At 38.6% G+C, this 23,334-nt stretch overlaps 1 protein-coding gene across 1 annotated transcript in view; it reads right to left on the reverse strand.

The window, feature by feature from the left end:
- The window catches only part of MGAT4A (alpha-1,3-mannosyl-glycoprotein 4-beta-N-acetylglucosaminyltransferase A), an 88,032-nt gene that overhangs the window by 18,394 nt on the left and 46,304 nt on the right, over positions 1-23,334 (reverse strand). The window contains exons 6-12 of the mRNA XM_075523887.1: positions 16,266-16,312; positions 15,555-15,668; positions 14,861-14,936; positions 13,286-13,400; positions 4,456-4,586; positions 3,703-3,810; positions 3,105-3,298 (exon numbers count right to left, since the gene is read on the reverse strand). Coding sequence (XP_075380002.1) covers positions 3,105-3,298; positions 3,703-3,810; positions 4,456-4,586; positions 13,286-13,400; positions 14,861-14,936; positions 15,555-15,668; positions 16,266-16,312 — 785 coding nt within the window. The remainder of the gene's footprint in view (positions 1-3,104; positions 3,299-3,702; positions 3,811-4,455; positions 4,587-13,285; positions 13,401-14,860; positions 14,937-15,554; positions 15,669-16,265; positions 16,313-23,334) is intronic.

A 23,334-nucleotide genomic window follows, 5' to 3' on the forward strand; every position in this document is an offset into this window, starting at 1 on the left:
AGAAATTCAGTATTTCTTATCTTTACAATGTAGGCTGTTTTGAGCATTTAGAAAACAGTCCATCCATTTATTTTAAAAAACCCCCAACAAACCAAAACCAAACCACACCTTCAACACTGCTGTGCAATTTGTTTTTAAGAAGAAAGTCAGTGCATCCACTTTCATTCTCAAGGACATGCTACTGAAAGAGAAGTATGTAACTTCTTATTGCAAAAATAAGAATGAGATCCTAACTTACTATTAAGGGACTTCAATGTTGTGGCTGGAGATCTTTTGCTTGGATAAAAACTGAAAGGTTCAGTACAAGAGCTGTTACTAAAATGACTATTAGACAATTTCAATTTACACATCCCAGTTCTTCAGGTGTGGTTTAGAACAAGCACCATCTACTTTACTGTTCAGTATTCAGCAGGGATCTGCCAACCAGGTCTTGCACAAAATAGCCACAAATGTTACTTTCTGCTCAGTGAAGTGAGCTCAGTTCTCCCTTTAAACTGTTAAGAGATCCTTGCCAGTGTTATTGCTGACAATATTCTCATATCTGAAAAATGAAATATTTAAAGATTTAATTAAAGCTAATTATTGAACTGCTATACTCAGCAGAAAATTTAAATTCCATTCAGCAATATGTTTGGCATGGAAAAATAAAATATAGGAACAAGTTAGTGCTCTGTCACAGTGTAACAGACCTGCCATTCATTCAGTCAGAGTTGTGGTCAATATTTCCATTGAAAAACTTGTTTATCAAGAATTTATTATGGGAGTTATTAAACTGACTTGGTAGACAAAATTTTCTGTAAATTCAAAGAGCTTTTCTATTACTTAAAAAGAAAAGGAAAAAGGAAAAAACCTGTTGCATCTCTTCACAAACACAAGATGGCTTTCAAAAGCATATTTTCTGCTCTTAATTCCCACAATCAGCTATATCTCTCCACCAGGTAAGTCTTCCTAATGCTCAGTCCATTTGCCCTTTTCTGTGTTTCAACCCGCAAATCACAGTTCTATTTTTGACTGCCTCAGCAAGAATCCTTGAAATACCAGGAAACATCATTGCTCCACTTGACTTTCACCTACCAAAATCTGCTGCTGCTGAAGCTGACAAACAAAACCAAGTCCCCAACAATTTGAAATTACATCATCTGTAGCCCTAATCAGCCACTGACTTCAGAAAGGCAAAATATTGCATTTTTGAGGACACTGTGGCAATAGAAGCTAAAATAATAATAAACTTTGAAGTGGCTTACAATGATAGCTCAAACAATGTTAAACTTAACTCTGAACAGGTAGCATCAGTCTAATTGGTGGACTTCCTTTGAGGAAGCAACAGAATACAAGATGTTCCCTTTCTTCTAAAACTAAAATGCATTTCTTCAATAAATAGAAATTACCAAAAAAAACCCCAAAACATATCATCTTCTACTTCTGGGATTTTCTTAACACAGCAGGTAGATGTAACTACCTTAGGCCTAGCTACAATTTTCCAGGACACAATAATGAACACTATCTTCCCACCTTTTGCACAGACAATTAGTACTTACTCGTTCCCCCAATTCCCTCACCATTAAGGTAACACATATAAATAAATATTTTCTTCAGACCTGTGCATGCCATTTTTTAAATAACAGTGCAGACCTATGACACCTGCTAGCAATGCTTTCCAAAATTGCCATTATGCATTTGACTCATCCTAATCCACTCAAGATCAACATTTGCTGCTTACAGTTACTCTATTCATAACGTAGATGCATATAATTCTTTTTTAAAAAAACAAAACCAAACACACAAATTGGACAACGTTTACTTCATAACTTTGAAAAGGAAAATTTGATCAAAAAGAAATCAATGAATTCCTACATCTGAGTTGAAAAATATCTTTTTTTTAAACTATTGGCAAAGGATAAAAAAGATTCTGCCTTTAATCCAGGGAGGTATGGCAGTCATATTCCTCATGCATCTTGGAAAGCTAACCAGGAAAGTCTTTTAAAGCACAGCAATCAACTGAGAGAGTAATTTGACATCTCAAACAACAAACTTGAGTTTCATAGGTCAGACTAGTTTGGAACAACATAGTAACAAGGAAACTACTGATCCTCACTGCTGCGCTAAGCCAAGATGAAGACTTAGCCTTTGATTATGTACCAAGGCACAGAAGTTGACTAATTGGATTCAGTTCAGGACTGCAAAAAGGGCTGCTTCACAAGAAAAGCATACAGTCAAATTGATCCAGAAACTTTGCTCTACCAGACTATAGGTACTGGCCTCAAAAGAACACATAAGGTATGTGAAGAAAGGAGGAAAGGTATCCACTAACATAGCAACACTTAAACAGACACTAAATAAACAATTTATTTTATAAGTCTTGGACTACGATGCTGGCAAGACAGTAAAAAGCAAAGCAGCAAACAAGTCTCAATAAAACTAAAGGATGACTACACTCTAAAGCGCAAACTCAATTATCCTTATTTAATCTGACTAGTAGCTAAAAAGAAGCCACCTTTAGTCCTCTAACAAATCACAGATACTTGTATTTCAAGGACACACACACACCCCTTTTTTTTTGTTACATTTTAATGTTTTTTAAATAGGTCAACTTGAAGTCTTAGCACGGTGACTTTTTTCAAGCCCTAAAGCTACATCTAAAAAACATTACCCTTCAGAGTTCCCAGCTTTCAGGTCTGGGGACATCATGATATGCTCCAGCAAGATTTCTGAACTGGACAATCAAGGGACCGAGGCTGCAGGGCACAACATACTGTACCACACACCATGCTGTACAATTGCTCTGTAATTAGAAGCAGACCAACCAAATACAAATAAAATCAAATTGGCTTCTTTTAATTTCTCTTATGAAGTGCCAGAGAAGCACTGGCTTTGAATTGCATCTATCAAAAAGGCTCTGGATTTAAAAAAAAGTAAAAAAGAGCAAGACAAAATTTACAGTAGTAAATTAGAGGGAAGACACTAATGATCATAGTTTCAGCTGAACTCCAAAGACCCTACGACATTTCACTTTAGTTTATAATGACAGCCCCAAATTCTATCTTCAAGCATTCTTGGCGAACAAGCAGCTTTAGATATGACACCAAAGGCAAACAATTACTAACCTTTCTACATTGACTGGCTTGTCAAATTTAAACAGAATATAATCCCCAGCAACTGGTGTGACAGCCCAGAAAAAATCTTCCCCTACGTAGGTTTTTTCTAGCGTATGCCCTTGGTAGACTTTTAAAGATGTCGAGACCTCTGCAGGTGGATTCACGTGGATTTTATGCAGTAATGGTTTCAGGAAGTCTTTATCCTAATTGAAAGAAAGACAAACATCATGCTGGTCAGATTACCTGTTTTATTATGTTCTTTTCCCAAGAGGTTACACTTAAAACAAACACTTGCATCAAATGGAAAATGAATGCATTACTCAATTTGGGTGTACCAGATCTTGTACTGATTAATAAGATGAACATGCCATTAAAGTAAAAAAAATAGAAAAAATGTCCCCTAGCAAAAATCCACAAACATAAGCTGATGTTAGCACTTCTTATACTTGATAATAACCAGTTTAAATCAGATTTCATTCCAAATGGAGTAATATACAACATGCTTGAAAATGCCAGACAACAAGAAAATGCCTGTTTTCTCAAAGGCTACAAAGTTTTTCATTTAATCAGCCTGCTCTGGAAAGGAAGGAAAATTTTAGCTACTAACTGTGAGTTTCTGGATCTTCCCTGCTAGAGAGGAGTGGAGGCCAACATGCTGGAAAAGAGAAGGCCTGAAGCGTATCCGTAGGTTAGATTTCTGTCGATCACAATGTTTCTGAAATGGGGGAGGGAATGGGAAGGGGGGTTAAAAAAAAAAAAAAACACCACATATTAGTAAAACCAACACAAGGTTGCTAAGTTTTTACTGCAAGTACGTGATGTTGCATGAACGAAAAGACTCAACAAGAACCCAGACTTATTTATCCAGTTGTTCTTGTTTTCATTCCAGAAATCTACCAAGACTGCTGTGCAAATATAATACTGTTCAAGATTCTTGCACAGAACCTGTTTATTCAGTCTTTCAGCAAGGGTACTACTTGAGAAATGAAGGATCAAAATCCAAAGTTTATTCCCCATTCAGATCCTTCTCTATGACTGCTATCCAAGCAGTGGCATACTGCAGAGCCTCAGCAGGGGTTACGTGAATGAGTTTATTTTAGGACTGTTATACACAGAAGCTAACTAGACTTTTGCTTTTCATCCTACTGCATCCATCTCCAAAATCTGAAACAGTAACAGTTATAATGCCTCTGAGAACTGTCACTCTAAAGTTCTCATTGAGATTAAAATCTTGGTAGGAAGAAAGACTCTTTCAGGACACACAGTAACCATAATACACAGTATGCTAGCTTCCAGCTCACCAAAACCAACTCATTCCCATGAAAACATTTTAGAAGCTTTATAATAAAAACAAACTTACAGCATCTTTCTCAGGGTTACACACTTTCACCCAGAGGATATGGTCCAGGAGCCAATCAATAGGTTTCTCCTTATAAAACATAAATATGAACTCTACAATAAGCGTGATATCTGGAGACTGGAACATTTTACCTATGACAACATTAAGAATAACTAGAGTTATTTTAGATTAAAGATAACTTTGTCTTTTGAAATCAGTGAGACAATAGATGATAAGTTTGTGCCAAAACAAGAAATGTTAGCAATGAACAACTTGAAATCTCAATGTTATTAAAAGCTCCATACCTCTTACCTATGCAAAACTAAATAAAACAACTATTCAAACAAGAAATCGTTGTAATATATCTTGGTGCTATTGAAATATTCAATGTATACTACAACACAGTCTCCTTAAGAGCAGAAATTGTCAGTCTGCAAAAATAGAGAAAGAAGAGTTATGGATTCGTGTCTATTATTCTCCATGCCACATGTAAGCTTCAAGCATCTGAGACAGGGAGCTGTCGCAAGTGTTATCTGCCCAGTCACACGATTTCAGCATTTGCAGGTACAAAAAGCAGAGATGGAATGCCTACCACTAACTCCAGATCCTTCTCTGTAGAAAATCAAAGGGAAAGAAGGAAGCTACTAGAACATAACCAGAGACAACGCAACTTAAAAAAAGAGAGACATCACATAGCAGAGACCAGAGTTTTTTCTGAAATGCATAGGCCGTCGGGAAACTCATACTGAGGGAATTTCCAACTAGCCACACTGAAAGCAGTCAGCTGCCTAGTAGAAAGTCTAAGTCCCTCCCACAAACAAAAACTGCAGAACAACTTCGCCAAGTACTGCCATAACTTTGGGGCTTCCAAGACAGCATACTGCTTGGTCAAGTACAGATGGACTTCTGGGGGCCACTGTGCTACAGGATTCTTGGGAACCCTGCAAATTCAGGCTTAAAGGAGGCCTTGGCAAAAGAAGTAAACTTATTGTTGATGAAGGAAGTCTATTTACTATCAACAAAAGCAACATTTTATGTGGTTGTGGAATACACTTCACTGCCAGTACAGGTGTCTGAAGAGAAAGGTGGCCAATACACTGGGCTATTTTGTTAAACTGAATGCAGCACTTAAGAAAGGTGCCTTGTATGAAGACACTGCTACCAGGAGCAACACGTAACTGGGAATGGGGCAGCCCAGGCTGAAGAGAGACTGACAAGTGCTTGTACCAAGGACTGAGTGCCAACTAAACTCCTAAAGGCAGTTCCAGATTTGAGGGCAGATTCAGAAAACATAATCATGTTTGCAGATTAAGTCTGTCTCTACTTTGCTAGTCTACAACAGAGGAAGCAAGGGAGGAAGACATTACATGACAATGAATCTCTCAGGAGGACACTGGCTGAAGTGATTCAGTTCTGCAGGTGGTGCTGAGATGGGGGCAGTGCTGACTTAGACAAGCATGGGCTCTTGGGGCATATGTGCATTAATGGATCAGAGTCCAATAGAAAGAAGCTCTTCTCCAATGCAAGTCTTCTGTCTGTCCACACTTGGGAGTTATATACAACACACTAACATACAGCACTCAGGCATGTGAAATGTTTTTTTTTTCCCACTTGTAATCTATGAGGCCTTCATAGGCTTTTTAAATAACATGTTCCACAAGTGGTAGAGGTCGTAATATTTTCTTCTTGTACATTTACAGAGAACAGCTGGAGTAGACATTAAGAACAGGTTCCTCTCTGAGGTGGCAAAAACACTTCCCACAGTCATCAGAAAATGGGACTTGGTTCTCATCTACAAGAGGACAAAATTCTTTGGAAAGGCCACTAAGGACCTGTATAGGCTAGTCTGGATGACAAATAGAGAACAATTTTTTGTATGAAGCTTAAAAACTATCAGCAGTTTAGCACTCTACTGGAGCAGGTGGTTGAGTGGCAATGAAGAAATGGTGCAAGCAGTCTACCTTATTTAGCCGTTAAGGAGGATGTTCACATTTATATAAATAGAAGAGAGGATATACCTGAAGTATCACCCTGAACCAGTACTACACAAAAGGTAAAAAGTTATCTAGTCTTAAGTGATTAGGAACATACATTTCCACTGTGAATGTACATGTGGACTATCACTCAGAGCCAGACATTCAGTTACTTCTCTTTCTTTTGAGGCTCACTGAAGTCTGTAATTCATAGAAGATTATCACAAGGCAGCATAAAAAAAAAAAAAAAAAAAGGAGCTGGGAGTTCAAATCCCTGTTGTAACAGCAATGGAAAATTTCTCTACTGAAACAGGTGACTGAGCCTGGCACGTTATACAATATCTCAGAGTAGATACAGAATGCCAGCTTAAAAATATCCTTGTTGCTAATATATGTAAGGGAAAGCATCAAAGTTGCAAGGGCCCTGTTACGTGTGCTCTGACACTGCCAGGTATCGGATTCTTACATATGGAGATTTGCTTTGAGAATGCCAGGATCTCGAATTGCAAGATCCTTTATTTTCTCAAAAAGAGGATACATACTTAGGAGATCACCTAAAAGGCCTCATCCTTTCCAGAAAACAGGTCTAATGTGATCTCATCCCCTTATAACTTGTATGAAATTGGATAAGAACATAGCCAATGAAACAATACTTATTTTGGAATTCTGAGATTAGTTTGGAGGAGTCTGAGCAAGGCTACATAATGATGCAGTGCAATAAATACAGAAGAAGCATCTGACAAAAGTCCCAATTATTTCACCTGTTGGAATGATGCTATATTCATAAAGCAGACCATTCACACAGCAGGGTGGAGAAGTAAATGTGGTAAGACATTAACTGACTTGACATTGCTAAATCAAAGCTGTTCCTTACAAAAACCTTTAATTGGCTGTTTATAAAGCAAAAACATTGACACCACTTGTAAGTGCTTGTTGCAATGAGGTCCTCAAATAGGCATCCCCACTTGAAAATACTCTGTAACTAAATTTTAAAGCTCCCACTAAACAAGGGACAACTCCTACTAAACTAGGGACAACTGCAAAGCTTTCTTCTTTAAAGATATAAGAAAGCTGTTATGATTTTTATTAGCATATTGTTACTATTTACACACTATATTGTTGTCATATTGTTTAACATTATTTCTGGAAGTAAATATTTAAAAATGGGTAGGAAACAATCATATGATTTGTACAATGTTGTGTAAAATATTCATGCAGAATAACAGCTCTTTCAGCTTGTCACACTTCCAACTAAATGGGCTCCCAGTTTTCCTGGTGATTCATCTCTGCCTACTGCTTTCAACAGCATAGGGCAGGAGAAGAGAAAAACATGAGAAACCCTAACCAAACACCAGCTGAAAAATGGGACTAATCAGATGTTTCTGGGATGTTTCTGGGACCAAACCCATCATTTCTAGATGACACCTGCTGAGGTAGTCTGTTAGTCACACCTGCTTCCATAGGAAGTGGACCTTTCCATGCGGTGTTAGAGAGATGCACAATACCATGCAACTCAGAAGACAAAAACATCCCCACATTATTGCTCCAATCTCAATGGAAACAGACTGACTGAAGAGACAGTTTATCCTCTTCCAGGAGGTATACGCAGTCATGATGCTCTGGAATCCTTTTCTTCTTCTACCCAAGGACAGAGCAATAGAACCACACTATACATGTTTTCCTTTGACTAGCTCATCTTCTGAAGAGCACAAGAATTAGTCTTCAGTTGTCATCTGTGATGAAGAGACACTCACAGACCATGTCACTTAAAACCTGAATGTTAAAGTACAGGATCCTTACCTACAATTAAATAAGCAGAGAACAAGACTGAAGGTAAGAGTAGGAATTTACTCTTTTCCCTAATTTAAGTTATCCTAATTTTACCTAAAATAGAAACAGAATATCAACAAACGAATTATTTACTTCCATATGGCAAACTTGTCTAGGCCCAGAGGCACTTTCCTCTACACCTAGATTGGCATACTACTGTCAACCATGTAGTCAGCCACTCAGGGGAATAATCTAGTTAACATGGTGATGTCACCGGATGCACCAGGAAAAAAAACCAAAAAAAACCAACACAAAACCAAACAAACAAACCTGATACATCCAACTGCAACTAGTCAGAATGTTAGGTAAGCATCAGCTGGCTGTACCTGCACTAGCATCTTCAGACCCAGCTGGCCTCTCTACATTACACTGCCCAGCACTGTGGAAGGATTCAACAGTGCAGGCAAAGCCTTGTCACTTTAATTGGCAATGATCACTGGAGCAAAGATGAACAGGTAACACCCTGCTCCTGAGTCAAGCCCTGGTCTCCCTTCAGTAACCAAGGACAGACATCCACACACTATGGACTGAAATGCTGCCATCACCTTCCACACCCAGCTTGGCACAGCTTTGCCCCAGGTCCTACCCTTCAGTATGACACAGCATCCTTTATCTGTCATTTCTGTCTCAGGACACCACCAGCACAGCACAGCAGTACTGCCATGGATCAAGGTCCCCCTTTTCTCCCCCAGAACACTCTTCCTACACCAGCTCAAAAACAGGCCTCTGCAGTGAAGCCCCTGGTAAAACAGGTCTTCAAAGCTCTGGACCCCTGACTGTCCACAGCTATTCCTTGTGATGGAAAGCAGCCCAGCACAACTCCTACTCCACACCCCACCCCAGCCCCTTTGAATCCAAACCAGCCAAGCCCCTGCCTAGCCTCTCCTGAGCAAGGGTAGCAGCAGCAGCCTGGCTTCCCTAGGGCATCGCCATAGCCCAAGAACAAGAAGCAGCATTTGCCAAGGTCCTGCAGTCCTGTGGCTTCCCATGCAGCTGCAGGTGAGCAAAGTGCTGTGAGCCATGGAACCATCGACATGCCATCCAAATCCAGCCTACAGATTGCCCACTGGCCACCCCCAATACGGAGTCAAAAAACATCAAGCCAAAGAGACCTAAGCAAAAACTGCAGTCAACACACACTGCCTCAAACCAAAGACAATGTGACAGTATTGAAACAATGGCTCATCTTGCACCATGTTCATGCACTTGGAACAGTGCATGAGAACAGACATAAATCAAGGAGACTCTGCTGACAAAATTTCAGAGGTTTCAGATTCTGGGTGCATACAACCTACCCTTGGAAAGAAACTTCAAAATCCAAAAGAATTAAGACTCAAAGGTAAAATCTTGCTCCATAAATCCCTAGAGATTTACAAAATGCGGAAGACTTTATCCATATTATTTATCTATATTGATAAAAGTGAGAGCCAGGACTGAAAAAAAAATATATATTGTGGAACATTTTCTGCTATTTATTGTGCCCTGCCAAGACTTCTATCTGATTTGCAGTCCATTTAAATGCTATCCTTAGTGAACTATTCTGGGCCTCTCAGTATTTTGTTGGCAAGTAGAAGACACACACAAAATGAAAAACTTTGTTCTCTACAATTTTCTGAACTGCAAATATCTAAATCATTCATTTTCATTCTTCTGCATAAGCATCATTAAATGTATTCAGTCTACACCAACAATAGTTTTATACCTGCAAGCACATATTCTAACTATAGTTGAAGTCTTTCAATGCTTTCCCTGTTAATGATATGCAAATTACTGGCATTAAAACCAGAACAAGTTATTTAAATCTCAAATATTTGGCTTGATCTACTCTTCCCCAAACTTCAACTATGTGGACAGCTTGAGCAAAACTGTAATCAGAACAACTGGCCTTAAAACATCAGGGCACAGTAAGATTCAGAGGAACTGTATAAGACAACCAAAAGGCTGATCTCAAACTGCTCCACTGAAAGTTTGTGACAGCTGGCATTATAGCTACAGCACAGAGTATTGCAGATCCTCTGGAAAACACTTCAGCTCACAGGCAGTTGGAAGACAAATCAATATTTCTCAGAAAAAGCTAGTAGGACTTTCCTATGTTGTGTCAGGGTCCACAGTGCAAACCAGAATCCAGAAGAGCAAAAGATGCATCTCCTTCCACAGAGCTTCTTAGGGAAACAGCATACGTCTCACCCATTATTTATTAGATACTTGACAGCGCTTAAGACTATGCTTTCAGTATTAAAAAAACCAAAGGAAGCAACTTCTGTTCTGTGGCAGAGGTGACAGAATTCTATAATCCTGCTGTCAGCCTAAATAGCTGCATTTGTCACTTCCTCATGTAGTACTTGCATAAATTAGATTTTCAGTTCAGAAATACACTATGACAAAACACATTTCTACCTAGCAAACTTGCAAGCTGATCAAGGTTTCCAAGAGCTTACAGTGAATCAGCCACACCTCTCTTTTTTAGAGATTATTTCTAAATCAGTAGCATCTAGGCAATTCAGTGCTCTACTTTCTCTCTTAGACATCTACACATAAAACTCATCCCCAGTTACAAAAAACTACTTTTGCTGTTCTCCACAGCTACCCGCATTACCAAATTACCATAGTGTCAGTCTGCACCAAGATCCATAAAGGCATAGCAGAGATGAGGCAAATCTACATTACTTGCATAAAATTTCTACGCAATATATGGTTATAGCACACCAATGTGTCTCAAAGCCAGAAATTTTAGTCACTTTCATGAATACTAATTTTTCTCTCAAAACTTAAAAGCAGGATAAGCAGCTAAATTGGGAGAAAAAGAATCAAATTTCATTTTCTAGGTAGAAAGGCAACATTAAGATGGGTAGCCATAGCTAAATGCATCTGAAATTCTACTGATATAATCTAATTAAAAGGAGACAAGCAAATATGATACAAGGAACAAAGAACAGAGATGCAAGCAGCAGGAACTAACAACTAAATTTAACTACAACTATTTTCAGAGCCTACACTGAAAAAAAGTATATAGACAGTATAGAAAAACAACTTTAAAATATTTTTAAACAGTTGTGCAGGTGAAGCCAAATTTCAGTATTAAGAACTATCTACCTACCCCTTCTGGCTTAGACGCTGTGCCCTCTATAGCAGCACTGAGAACAGAAAGGGGTGTGAAATACACAAATACACAAATAATAACTGATCTGAAATACATCTGCATGGGGTAGGCCGTGCATGTGCTAAACTGTAAGTCAGTTTTATGCCCATTTTGACACGTCAGTCTTACAAAACTGCAATTTGTAAGCAAATACGCTCTACTACTAAATTAAGCAAATGTAGAATGAATGTAAATTACTTCTATAGCCCAGGAACTTCATACAGAATTTACATTTAAAGTACAATTAGAGCTGGAGCTAAAACTCTAACCCCAACTAAGCCCACAATTTCAGTTTAACTGTTCAAAAGTAGAAACAAAGCCTAATCAGATGCCGGTGTTCAACCAGTCTCTGCAACCACAGAATCACGGAGAGTTGCAAGGGACTCCCCAACAGAAGAGACAAGTCTATGCAGGGCAAAAGCTCCACTGAATTATTCAAATGCTTATTTCTCAGTGATAGGCAACTCCATTTCCTGTTTCTGCCTTCCACATCTGAGGCCACAAAACCAGTCCCATAACTATTTGAGCAACAGTGCATCTCTGTTGGTAGCTCAAGGCAACCAAGCAGATTGGTTATGTGGCGGCCAGACAGATAAGGAGACTTCCCTCTGCCCATTTCCTCTCCTCCTCTCCATTGTTTCTGCAGGTTAGGCTGACAGGCAAATGTACAAAGTATCATTTTGTACCCTAACATAGCATGTTTAGGAGATAACTACAGTTTTCCTCTCTACTCAGTGAATCTCTGAGACTCTGAAAGTCAGGGAACTATTGCCTCAGCAACACACCTGATGCTGAGCTGGAAACAGCATAGTACTTGCCGTTCACACAGTACCAACATTCTCAGTTCCCAGTGCTACCATTATGGGTCACTGAGCTAAAAATGAAGCTGCTCTCTGGAAAGTAGATCCAAAGTAAAAACAAGAGAACAACAGGAATTTCCAAGAGAATGACAGAACTCAGGACTGCACTTTATCTGTTACATGTCGGATTTTCTTGGAATTGTTTGTGTTGACTACATACAGGAACCTCCACAGTGTGACTTAGCTTTTGATTTTTCCTCGCATATCTCCAGCTTAGCGCTTTTAAACAGATCACGACACATCACTGCAGTAATGATTTGTAACAGCATTTCAGTATTCAATATTTACATTGATTTGTAAAATCCCTTCAAAACTTCTCTTTCATTGCTTTTCTGTTAAGTCTAGTACCTCTCAATAAAAACGTATTAGTATAAGAGCAAAGAACCATAAACTAATTTCAACAGCACTCTGGTAGTCAGTCCACAACAGCCCGAGATGCTGTATTAGCTTCTCTCACTGTTCATTGCAAATGAGAGATAGACTCTAACTACACCTAAGAAGGAGCAGACTGTCATAACTTCTCCTTGATGGAGTAGAAAGACGGAGATAGAACAGACCCTGCAACCAAGACAAACTGATGCCTGCTGATTCTTGGAAATCTTGGCACAAACACCAATGAAGTTGTTTTAGGTGGAGTTAGTTTTCATGCTTTTTTCTTTTACTTCAGTCAGTTGTGTTTTAATGACATCTTTGTTTTAATGGCAGCTAAATTCAAAATAAGTCATTCCTTGCAGTTTGACTGTTAGTATTTTTATAAATGAATTAACTTCTGGTTATAAAAATGCCCTCTTTTCCAACAGTTTGAGTTTGCCTCAGTCATACAAAAGTATATGAAACAACTGAGAAAGAAAAAAAACAAAAAGCCCCAAACAAACAAGAAAAATCCCAAACCCACGAGTTAAACTACAGTTCCTAAAAAGCCAATGAATTTCTACTTCTTGGTCTATTTCCAGTACAAAGAAGAGAGCTTTGAAGTCAGATCACTACTAATTCACAGAGTCTGAGGTTGAATGCGTTCTTTCAAACTACCAAAGTCAACATTTTCTTACCGATGAAACCCAGCTGAGAAAATTCTAGAATCATCCAATCTTCAGAAGCGAGCTGAAGTGCAAAATTTTTTATTGTGCTGAAATAATTCTGCTTGACAACGATGTCATCTTCAAGCTAGAGAAAGGTAGCAGTGATATCAACATAAATAAAAGAAAGCACCAGCAAAGCAATAGGAAAAAGTACAGCTAGGAAATACTGATTTATAATATATTGCTAACGCATAACCATATATTTCTAATGCAAATGCTGCCATAAAACCTAGACACTATAGCCAAGAATAACTATTGTAGGGATCGCAGTCTGTATATTTGTGGAGAACTAAACCAGAATCTTTCTGTAGTAAGAATCCACAAATGTATCTCAACTTACTACTTCAGAACATTGCTTTTCTAGCTTCTCTCTTCAGAGAAAAATCATCCATGAAATAATGTTAGACTAAGTGACATCATCAGCAGGACAAGTAGAATACCTGTATTATTTGTATGCAAACGTGACTCTGTTTACTCACGCACCTAACAGCACTGAAAGAATTTCTCCTCTGAGACAAGAAGCTAAGAGACACATTGTCTACAGAGGTGGGATCCATTTCACCTGGCTTTAGCTGTCCAACAGAAGAACAGGTGCATAGTCCAAAGTAATCATTTGGTCCAGGCAGCAGAACTGCCAAGACGTGGTGCTACAGTCCCTTTAATTCATAGTAAGTGCAGGCCACTCCTTTAAGGATCCTGCTTCTCCTGTCCTTTCTCCTAATGCATTCATGCTCTCCCCCTTGTGCTGGCACTAATATTTGTGCGACTGCCTAGTTTCAAATAGACTGTCTCATGTTATCGGCTGTGCAACTTCCAGGAGAGCTGGGTCTCCAACAGCTCCCCAAGAGCAGTCAGCATAGCTTTGTAAAAACTAGATGAGATGAGTGGGACTTTATACCCAAAGGACACAGTCCTAAAATCTAAATAAAGATCATAAGCACAGTTACTCACTAAATCTGCAATACCTGTAGGTAAGGCTTCTACTTCAAAGCAGCAAGACACAATAGGAACAATTCTAAGCTAAATTAAATTTAAGAAGAATTGCTTACCCTGTTCTTGAAAACCTCTTTAAAAAAGAAAAAAGAAAACAAGACTAGCAACCCACTGAAAACGTATCTATACACAACAGCCATATTAAAGTGATACTGCACTTGTCTTCAAAAGAAAGTAAAAATGGATTTTAGCTCGATTTCCACTCAAAACTATGCTGGTTTTTTTGCCTAGGCGACTCAATGGTAACTCATTTGGGGGACAAGGAAAAAACAGTAGTTAAGGTGTCTGCATTCCTTCACTTTTTTTACTAAGTATCTCAAGATAAAATAAGTTGCATAGGACAAATTACTTTCTACTTCAGAGACCGTGTCCTCCACAAATTACTTCCTCATATACCATAACCTCCATACTTAATGCCCACCTTCAACTATGGAATCAAGTTATCTCTGTTCTGTGTAGGTCCTTCTGATGTGTCCCTTCTGATGTGTCCAACAGCATAATTTCTGGACACTCATTTGAAAACTTGTCTCAAAACAAAGAAGATAAATTTACCTGAATGTAATAAACCCCCTTCTTCTGGGCATACATCATAAGAAAACAATAATCCAAGTTTTGTTTTGTTCTCCATCTGAAATTAAATTAAAACCTTAAGGATTGTGAAAAAAGGTTATTTCAATACACGCTGGCAATGTAAAGTAAATCTCACTATGAAGAATGACGCATATTAGTGAAATGTTAGGACAGCTGCTTTTGGCATTGTTCCCTTGGGAAATCCTCTGTCTGAAAAAAAGGAACAAAGCTTTCGCCTTATGCTTTAATACAGACATAGAACTCGTTTAACTTGAATCTGATTTTGTGAAAATTACCTGACATTTCACTAAAAACCCATGTGCATTTTAAATGGTAATTCAGCAGGAATTACTAGGTTTTACACTCTATTTCAAGAAGAAAAACAGTAAAATAAAAAGTCTACATACAGCAAAAAAAGTATATCAATTCTCAGTTCTCCTCCCAAAATTTTAACACTAAATGAATTCAATCGAGTGTAGCATTAGGCTCTGATCATGCACAGAATAGCATGCAGATAGGAACGAGATGGATTCACAGAGCACTTTTAGCATCCCCACACTTTCAAGAATTACAGTAAGAAAACATTTCAAGAATTCACATCCCACTTGCGATTTCATAAACAACAAAAGTGTGGGTGTGGGAGGAGATGGGAAAAGATCCGGGGGAATAAACCAACCTCACTCTCTCTTTTGAGTCTCCAAATGTCTCCTTCAAGTTTGTCAAGTCAGGATAGTAAGTTGCAGGAGGGGCTATTACTTCCACTAAGCCAGAATTGATCTCTGTAGAAAACCTGTCAATAGAAACATCCAAAAGTCACATGAGAGATTCCGAGTTCTGTAGACTTCCTCCTTGCCTTCTGTTGGTACAGTTATTATGTCTGGTTACAACAATGACTTATTCAAACAAGGTATATAAAATAAAAGTAGTATATATATATATAAAAAAATTGTTTTCCTTAGCATCTTCTTCAGAGCAGTATAGCCTCTTGCCCAATAATCAGAATTCTAACTAGATTCTAAACATTTCTTTTGCCTTCCTTTTTTTCAGAACCTAGTGAATTTTTTTTCTATAGCTCTCTTCGAACATATGGAAGGCCCTAACACAGATATCACAAATTTCCATTCATGTTAAACCAATCCCATCTGTTTATGTTGCACCAAATAATTTAATCCCATTTATTGTTTTACAATTTAACTGACTGAATCACTGCCCCTTAATCTGTCATCTATTACTTTGTTGTTCGAAAGTCCAAACCCCAAAGAAACAAAAATGCATGATCTCATATTTCCAGAATATTTTTTATTACTTATCACAACCTGATTTAGGAAAAAACAAAAAGCAAACCCACCAATAAGCTAAGAAGTTCCCCATCAAAAGTACAACTTACTCTTTTTCCAGGCTTGCAACAACACTGTTAACATAATCAAGATCAGTCTGGAAAAAAAACAAACACAAAAACCAAATAGAATACTTAACAGTTTTAGAGCTACACTTTAAAAGAACCCAGTAAAATAAGCATTGGAGGTAGCTATACTTGAAAATCAATTTCAGCATGTAAGATATTTGAGTAATATAGGAACACATCACACAAGTAACTATGTCTTATGTCTAACGGGAGAAGAAACAATTTTTTTTTTAAACAGAGGGGAATAATATTTGCCTCATCTGCTTTTAACAGACAGTTCTAATCCAACTGTTGGTATTTTCTTGCAACCTCTCATGCTCTTAATGACAAAATGATCACTGAGTGTTTGCATAGGAAGAATTTAATATTATTGTTATATCATAATAATAATAATATATATGAAAATATTACCAAGGAAATCTTTTTGGAAAACAGGGCATTGAACACACACTCTTCTTTCAAAAATACATCTCCTACACTTTGCATTGAAAGCGTGGATGCCCCAACCACAGACAGCAATGAACATGCTGTTTTCCTGACTAGGGTTGCTTTTTTGCATCAGAGATTAAACTTGAGAACTATCAATAGGACTATCAATCACCCGGTTCTTAAAGATGCACAAATTCTAAAAATTCCTTGTTCGTTAAAATATAAATCATGACATTCTGGGAAAAGTCTAGATGACCTAACTTGCCAGAACTGGCCGATTATTCAACCTATTCATTTGGTCGCACACATGCATTCCAGGAAAAGAGAGTTTGTGGATTCATAAATGTGACTGAAAATCCTAGCCTTTGTTATACTTACTAATCTAATAATTTGACATACTATTTATCAGTTTTCAAAAGAAAACAGTCTATAAATCAAGCCAGATTCTGGTGGCTCATGAGGATTCTGCAGAAATTGCTGCCTTTGAAATGCTGGAAACAAAGGAACAGTTCATACTTTTTCTGATGAATTTGTAATGCAGATTATCATTAAAGGACTATACACACAGAGAATAAATCCCTCCCAAGCATTTCTATAAAACCACTAATCTTGTTTGATACAGGTGCTTACCCTTTGATCTTAAAAATCACCATTCCTATTTTTAAAGGTTTATTTTTATGAAATCCAACATAATGCCAGTGACACACACTTTTCCAAAAAGGACAACAGTGGGTTTCTTCCAAAAGCAGGTTCTAAATACTACAAGAACATGTCAGTAGAAAGCATTTGTCATAAATTTTTCATATATATTTTCTTCATAACTGCCATGCCTAGTGCAGGTCAGAAGTTCTAATAAGCAGATAAGGTGTTTGCAATTTAAAACTCATCCTGCACTGAGTTCCACACAAGCAGACTCACAGGTCCATATGGACCCTAATATATCACTAAGTCTTTAAATACACATATGGATTGTTCATGCACAGTTTATTACTGGAACGGTTTAAGACATAACTTTTTCTGCTGTGTGTAACAGCTGCAAAACAGTGACCTAGTGACTACCTAAAAATAATTTTAGTATATCCATCTTTAACTTAAACATTCCTTTTTCTTTTTTTTTTTTAATTTTTAAACATTAAAAATACAGAAATTGTTGTTTAGTCGGCACAGGAGAAAGACAAACAATTTAAATTTCCAGTTGGCATGCCAAACTTCAATTACCCAGTCTAGCATTAATAACCCAAACACTTGTTAAACAGTCCATACTGTAATTGCATAGAAAAATGCAAGATTTATACCTATATATAATATAGATAATATATATAAATACACACACAGAGCAGAAACATAGCTAGTTTCTATACAGTATTCCAGAGATTAAAATAAATGCCGAACTTCATCCCAATTGGAAGCATATATTTGGTCCCAAGCCTGTGCCTTAGTGCAAGTCTCCTTAGAGCGAACATAGTTTTGACCTATTCTGCAGATACACCATGAAGCCTTGCTAGTGCTTTCAAAACCTTATACACTTACACAGAACACGCCACAATCAGAGAAAAAAGAAAGTCTGGAATAAGAGGGTTTTTTTCCCTACTTCCCTCTATTTGTTTGTGCCCTTCCTGCAAAAAGTTGGCAGTTTCCCAGTCAGAGCTGTAATCACAATAGCTTCACATTAAAGAGATGTAGCCTGTAGACTTCCAACCGCATATTGTAACCTGTGCTGCTGTCGCACAAAGTTAAGATGGCCTGATATAGCTGCACTGAATACGAGATATGGCAAATACCACTGCTGGTTTAGTAAGTAACCTTCCTTCTGAATCAACAATCACTGCATCAGCATAGTGCAAAAGGAGATGCCACTTTTAGAATGACAAAGAACATTGAGATTAAAAGAGTTCATGCCATTTTTCACACGAGCAAATGCATTAAAAACTTGATATCCTCCCATTATTTCTAAATAGGCAGTTGTATTTCTATCTACCAGCAGCATGTGAGATTCAGAACCAGGATTTCAACACCAAACTCTTCCCCTCAGGATAGCAGGTTGACTGCCATCTTTCCACATCAGAACTTCCAGAGGCAACCAACTCCTCTTGTTACCCAGCCTAACACTAAGTGGGATCTTTGCCAACACCCTTCAGCTGTGGACATGTCCCAGGAAAGCAGCACTTGTTATTTTGCACAACCTCATGAAATAAATATGAGAATATGCAATAAATTTGATCAAGCTGTAACTATACCCAAGGGAAGAGTTAACCACACAGAAGACTTCACAGGGTAGCAGTGGAAGGAAATCTGGAATAGCCAGATAATTGCTCTAACCTGAGGATCTTCCACGCAGCATCAATAAATTCAGCTAGTAACTGAAAAGTGACAGAAAAAAAATCTATTATTGACCAAAAATCTATTCCCCATTTTTGAGGAAGAAAACATTTACTGCCTTGACAAAATAAGACCTAAGGTCCTCTTTATCAACCTGCAGGACATGAGACAGCTGAAAATAATTATGAACTATATATAACATGAAGGAGTTATACCCTTGTCTTCTCCAAGAACCTTAAACAGGACAAGACAAATCCAGATTAATCAAAAGGAATTCATCCATGAAAGACAAAGTGTAATACCAGGTTGACTTTGGGGCAGCTATGATGAACTTAAATTCTGTTTCATGGTATCAGTGCTGCTTGCAACTATTGAAAGGAAATGTCACTGGTGATCCCAACCAAAGCAGCACAACCTGTAAGACTATAGCTATGAATGTTTTTGTCTACCCAATCAGAAGGCAATAACAAAACCAGAATTTTTCCTTAGTAAAACTCTTAATGTTGAAGATTAAATAATTCCTAGGAGTTTGGGACCCAAGAAAAAGAAACAAAAATGAACATTTTAAGAACTAATCCTTTAAAAGTGATTAAATGCAAAATTGTGATAGGCCACAACCAAAGAGTTAACAGTGCGCCAGCCACAAAGATGCATCTTATCAATGAATCACATGGAGCCTTACAAACAAGTTTGTCCTGTTAGGTGGATCTCTGGGAACTAATGAAAGGCATAAGTAGGGGTGGTTATTTCAATATCAGCAGTTCAAATCTTTCTGCCTGTACTTTCTTCCTAGTCATACGAAATTACTGATCTCTGAGAGAAAGCAAGAACACTTGGAGCGAGACATCCTCCTTTTTTCATTCATACCAGATCAGACCAAAGATTGATCCAGTTCAGCATCTTGCTTCCAGCAGTGGCAGCCACAAACAGATACATAGCAAAGACTAAGAACAGGACAAGCATACGCAATACTCCCTCCTTCTACCATCCACACTCTGACTACCTTCAATTCAGGTTACTTCCTGACAAAGATGTGATTTTGTGTATTTAATACTACTCAGTAGACTCCTCTTCAAGGTACCTCGCCAGTATCCCCTTGAGCCTACCTAAACTTTCAGCAAGAAAAGAAGATTTTAGCTTACGAGATCTATGGAGTTTCATAAGCCTGTGAACATGGCAATATCTAAGGTTTAACTCCTTGCATCAGCAATTTTGATGAGACACATATATAGAGTGCTTTGATGAATCTCTCTAAAAGAAAACTGAGAGTCCGTTGTGGAACAAACTAAAGTTTCAGACTGTCAGTGAACTAAGTTTTTAAATTTCCTCAGTTTTTGTAAGATGCCGCCCTAGAATTCTCTAAAGTACCTTCTCTAGTTTAGGTGAGGCTGCATTTCAAATTTGCAATTATTCTAAGGTTTGTCTGAACAAACATTGTCATTCATAACAAACACACAAAGAACCACAGCAGCAATGAACTTTCCAATATTTTTTATTGATTTTTACGAGTGAGTGTGTACATAGCAAAGTAGTAGAATATATTAGCTAGCAGACAAAACAAGAGGTTAGAAAGTTCTGATTAACAGCTAGCCAACTGTCAGACAAAACCAAGATTTCTAGTTTTAAGAATCAACCCTTTTGTACTGTTAAATCCTACCTACTTCATACCTTCAAGAATGACAGAAGGTGGGCTGTTTCTCAAAATGTAAGGAAAACCATGGCATTTTAGACCAAAGGTCTATCTACTGTCTTAGCCAGTAGCAGATGCATAGGAGAAAAAAGATGCAATCATAGAATATCTCAAGTTGGAAGGGACCCATAAGGATCATCGACTCCACCTCCCCACTCCTTGCAGGACTGCCTAAAACTAAACCATATGACTAAGAGCATCATTCAGACACTCCTTGAACTCTGACAGGCTTGGTGCCATGACCGGTTCCACAGGAAGCCTGTTCCAGCAACCAACCAGCCTGTCAGTGAAGAACCTTTTCCTAATGTCCAATCTGAACTTCTCATGACGCAGCTTCATTCCATCTCCTTGTGTCCTATCACTGGTCACCAGAGAGAGGAGATCAGCACCTCCCCCTCCACTGCCCCCCCTGAGGAAGTTTTAGACTGCAATGAGTTCACCCCTCAGCTTTCTCTTCTCCAAGCTGAACAAGCCAAGTGACCTCAGCTGCTCCTCCTAAGTTTTGCCCTCGAGGCCTTTCACCACCTTGGTCGTCTTCCTCTGGACACACTCTAATAGTTTGATGTTCTCCTTATATTGAGGCACCCGAAACTGCACACAGTACTCGAAGTGGGGCCGCACCAGTGCAGAGTGCAATAAACAGAGTATGTACAGAATGAATCTTCCTTGCCTTCATATACCTCCCAGTTCTCAGTAATGAATAGTTTATAATTCCTAGGCCTGACTGGTATCCATACCATTATATTCAATAGTTCCTCCTGGATCTGGTCTTTGTGAATTTGCCTGATTCATTTCAGAACCCATTTACTCACTTGTATTTCACAATATCCAGTAGCAACAAGGTCCACAATTTAGCTACATACCAAGTGAAAAATACCGTCTTTGTTTTAGATTTTGCCTCTTAATTTCATTTAGCAGCACCTAGATGGCACCTGTATCACCATGCCAAACTGAGAATCAGTTCTAATACACATATGTAAAATCTAAACGAGCAAAACAGTGAGCCCAAACAGGGCTGGAGCCAGGCTGACACACAGGCAGAGCAAGCACACAAACACTTTGCATCACACCATACAAGGCATGGTCTTGTAGTCTAGCAGGACCAACAAGACATGGTACTGCTAGAAGAAACAAAAATAGCCTTGAAGTTCAGACATCTACATTCCATTGTAAAGCATGGGATTCCTGTCCCCACTTTATTTCCTGTCTCATCTGTCCTGCAACAACTTAACTAGTGATACTGGATATGTTAAAAATTAAGTTTTCCTTAGTTTGCCACTAAGCACTACTCTTACTCCAATTCCCATGACTTGTCCACCCAGTGCGACCAGAAGTGCTAACCACTGGACTTTGGCGATATAAAGTGCTACAGAATGGCAGCTGCCATGAAAAATTTAACTGTATGTGTCAATATACAGTTATACAATATACATATACAATATACAATATAATATATATATAATACATATATAATACATATATAATACATATATATACAATATAATATATAATACATATATAATACATATATATAATATATATATAATACAATATAATATATATAATACATATACAATATACAATATATAATATAATATACAATATACAATATACAATATACAGGGGCGGGCAACTCAGGAGGACTACAGGGGTGTAGCGAGGCTGTGCAGGGAGAAAACTAGAAGGGCCAAAGCTGAGCTAGAGCTCAGTCTGGCTGCTGCTATAAAAGACAACAAAAAACACTTCTTCAAATACATTAGCAGCAAAAGGAGAGCTAAGGAGAATCTCCAGCCCCTAGTAGATGTGGGAGGAAACACAGTGACCAAGGATGAGGAAAAGGCTGAGGTACTTAATGCCTTCTTTGCCTCAGTCTTTATTAGCAGGGCCGAATGTTCTATGGGTACCCAGCCCCTGGAGTTGGAAGATAGGGATGGGGACCAGACTGGAGCCCCCATTATCCAGGGGGAAATGGTGAGTGACCTGCTGCACCACTTAGACACTCACAAGTCTATGGGGCCTGATGAGATCCACCCGAGAGTGTTGAAGGAGCTGGCAGATGTGCTCACCAAGCCCCTTTCCATCATTTACCAGCAGTCCTGGCTAACTGGGGAAGTCCCTGCTGACTGGAGATTAGCGAATGTGACACCCATCTTCAAGAAGGGCCGGAAGGAGGACCCGGGGAACTACAGGCCTGTCAGCCTGACCTCAGTGCTGGGGAAGCTGATGGAGCAGATCATCCTGAGTGCTATCACACGGCATGTAGAGAATAACCAGGGGATCAGGCCCAGCCAGCATGGGTTCAGGAAAGGCAGGTCCTGCTTGACCAACCTGATCTCCTTCTATGATAAGGTGACCCGCCTAGTGGATGAGGGGAAGTCTGTGGATGTTGTCTATCTAGACTTCAGTAAAGCCTTTGACACGGTTTCCCACGGCATTCTCCTGGAGAAACTGGCTGCTCATGGCTTGGACGGGTGTACTCTTCGCTGGGTAAAGAACTGGCTGGACGGCCGGGCCCAGAGAGTGGTGGTGAATGGAGTTTACTCCGGTTGGCGGCCGGTCACAAGCGGTGTTCCCCAGGGCTCGGTGTTGGGGCCAGTTCTGTTTAACATCTTT

Source organism: Mycteria americana, chromosome 1, assembly GCF_035582795.1.
Source record: "Mycteria americana isolate JAX WOST 10 ecotype Jacksonville Zoo and Gardens chromosome 1, USCA_MyAme_1.0, whole genome shotgun sequence".
NCBI lineage: Eukaryota > Metazoa > Chordata > Aves > Ciconiiformes > Ciconiidae > Mycteria > Mycteria americana.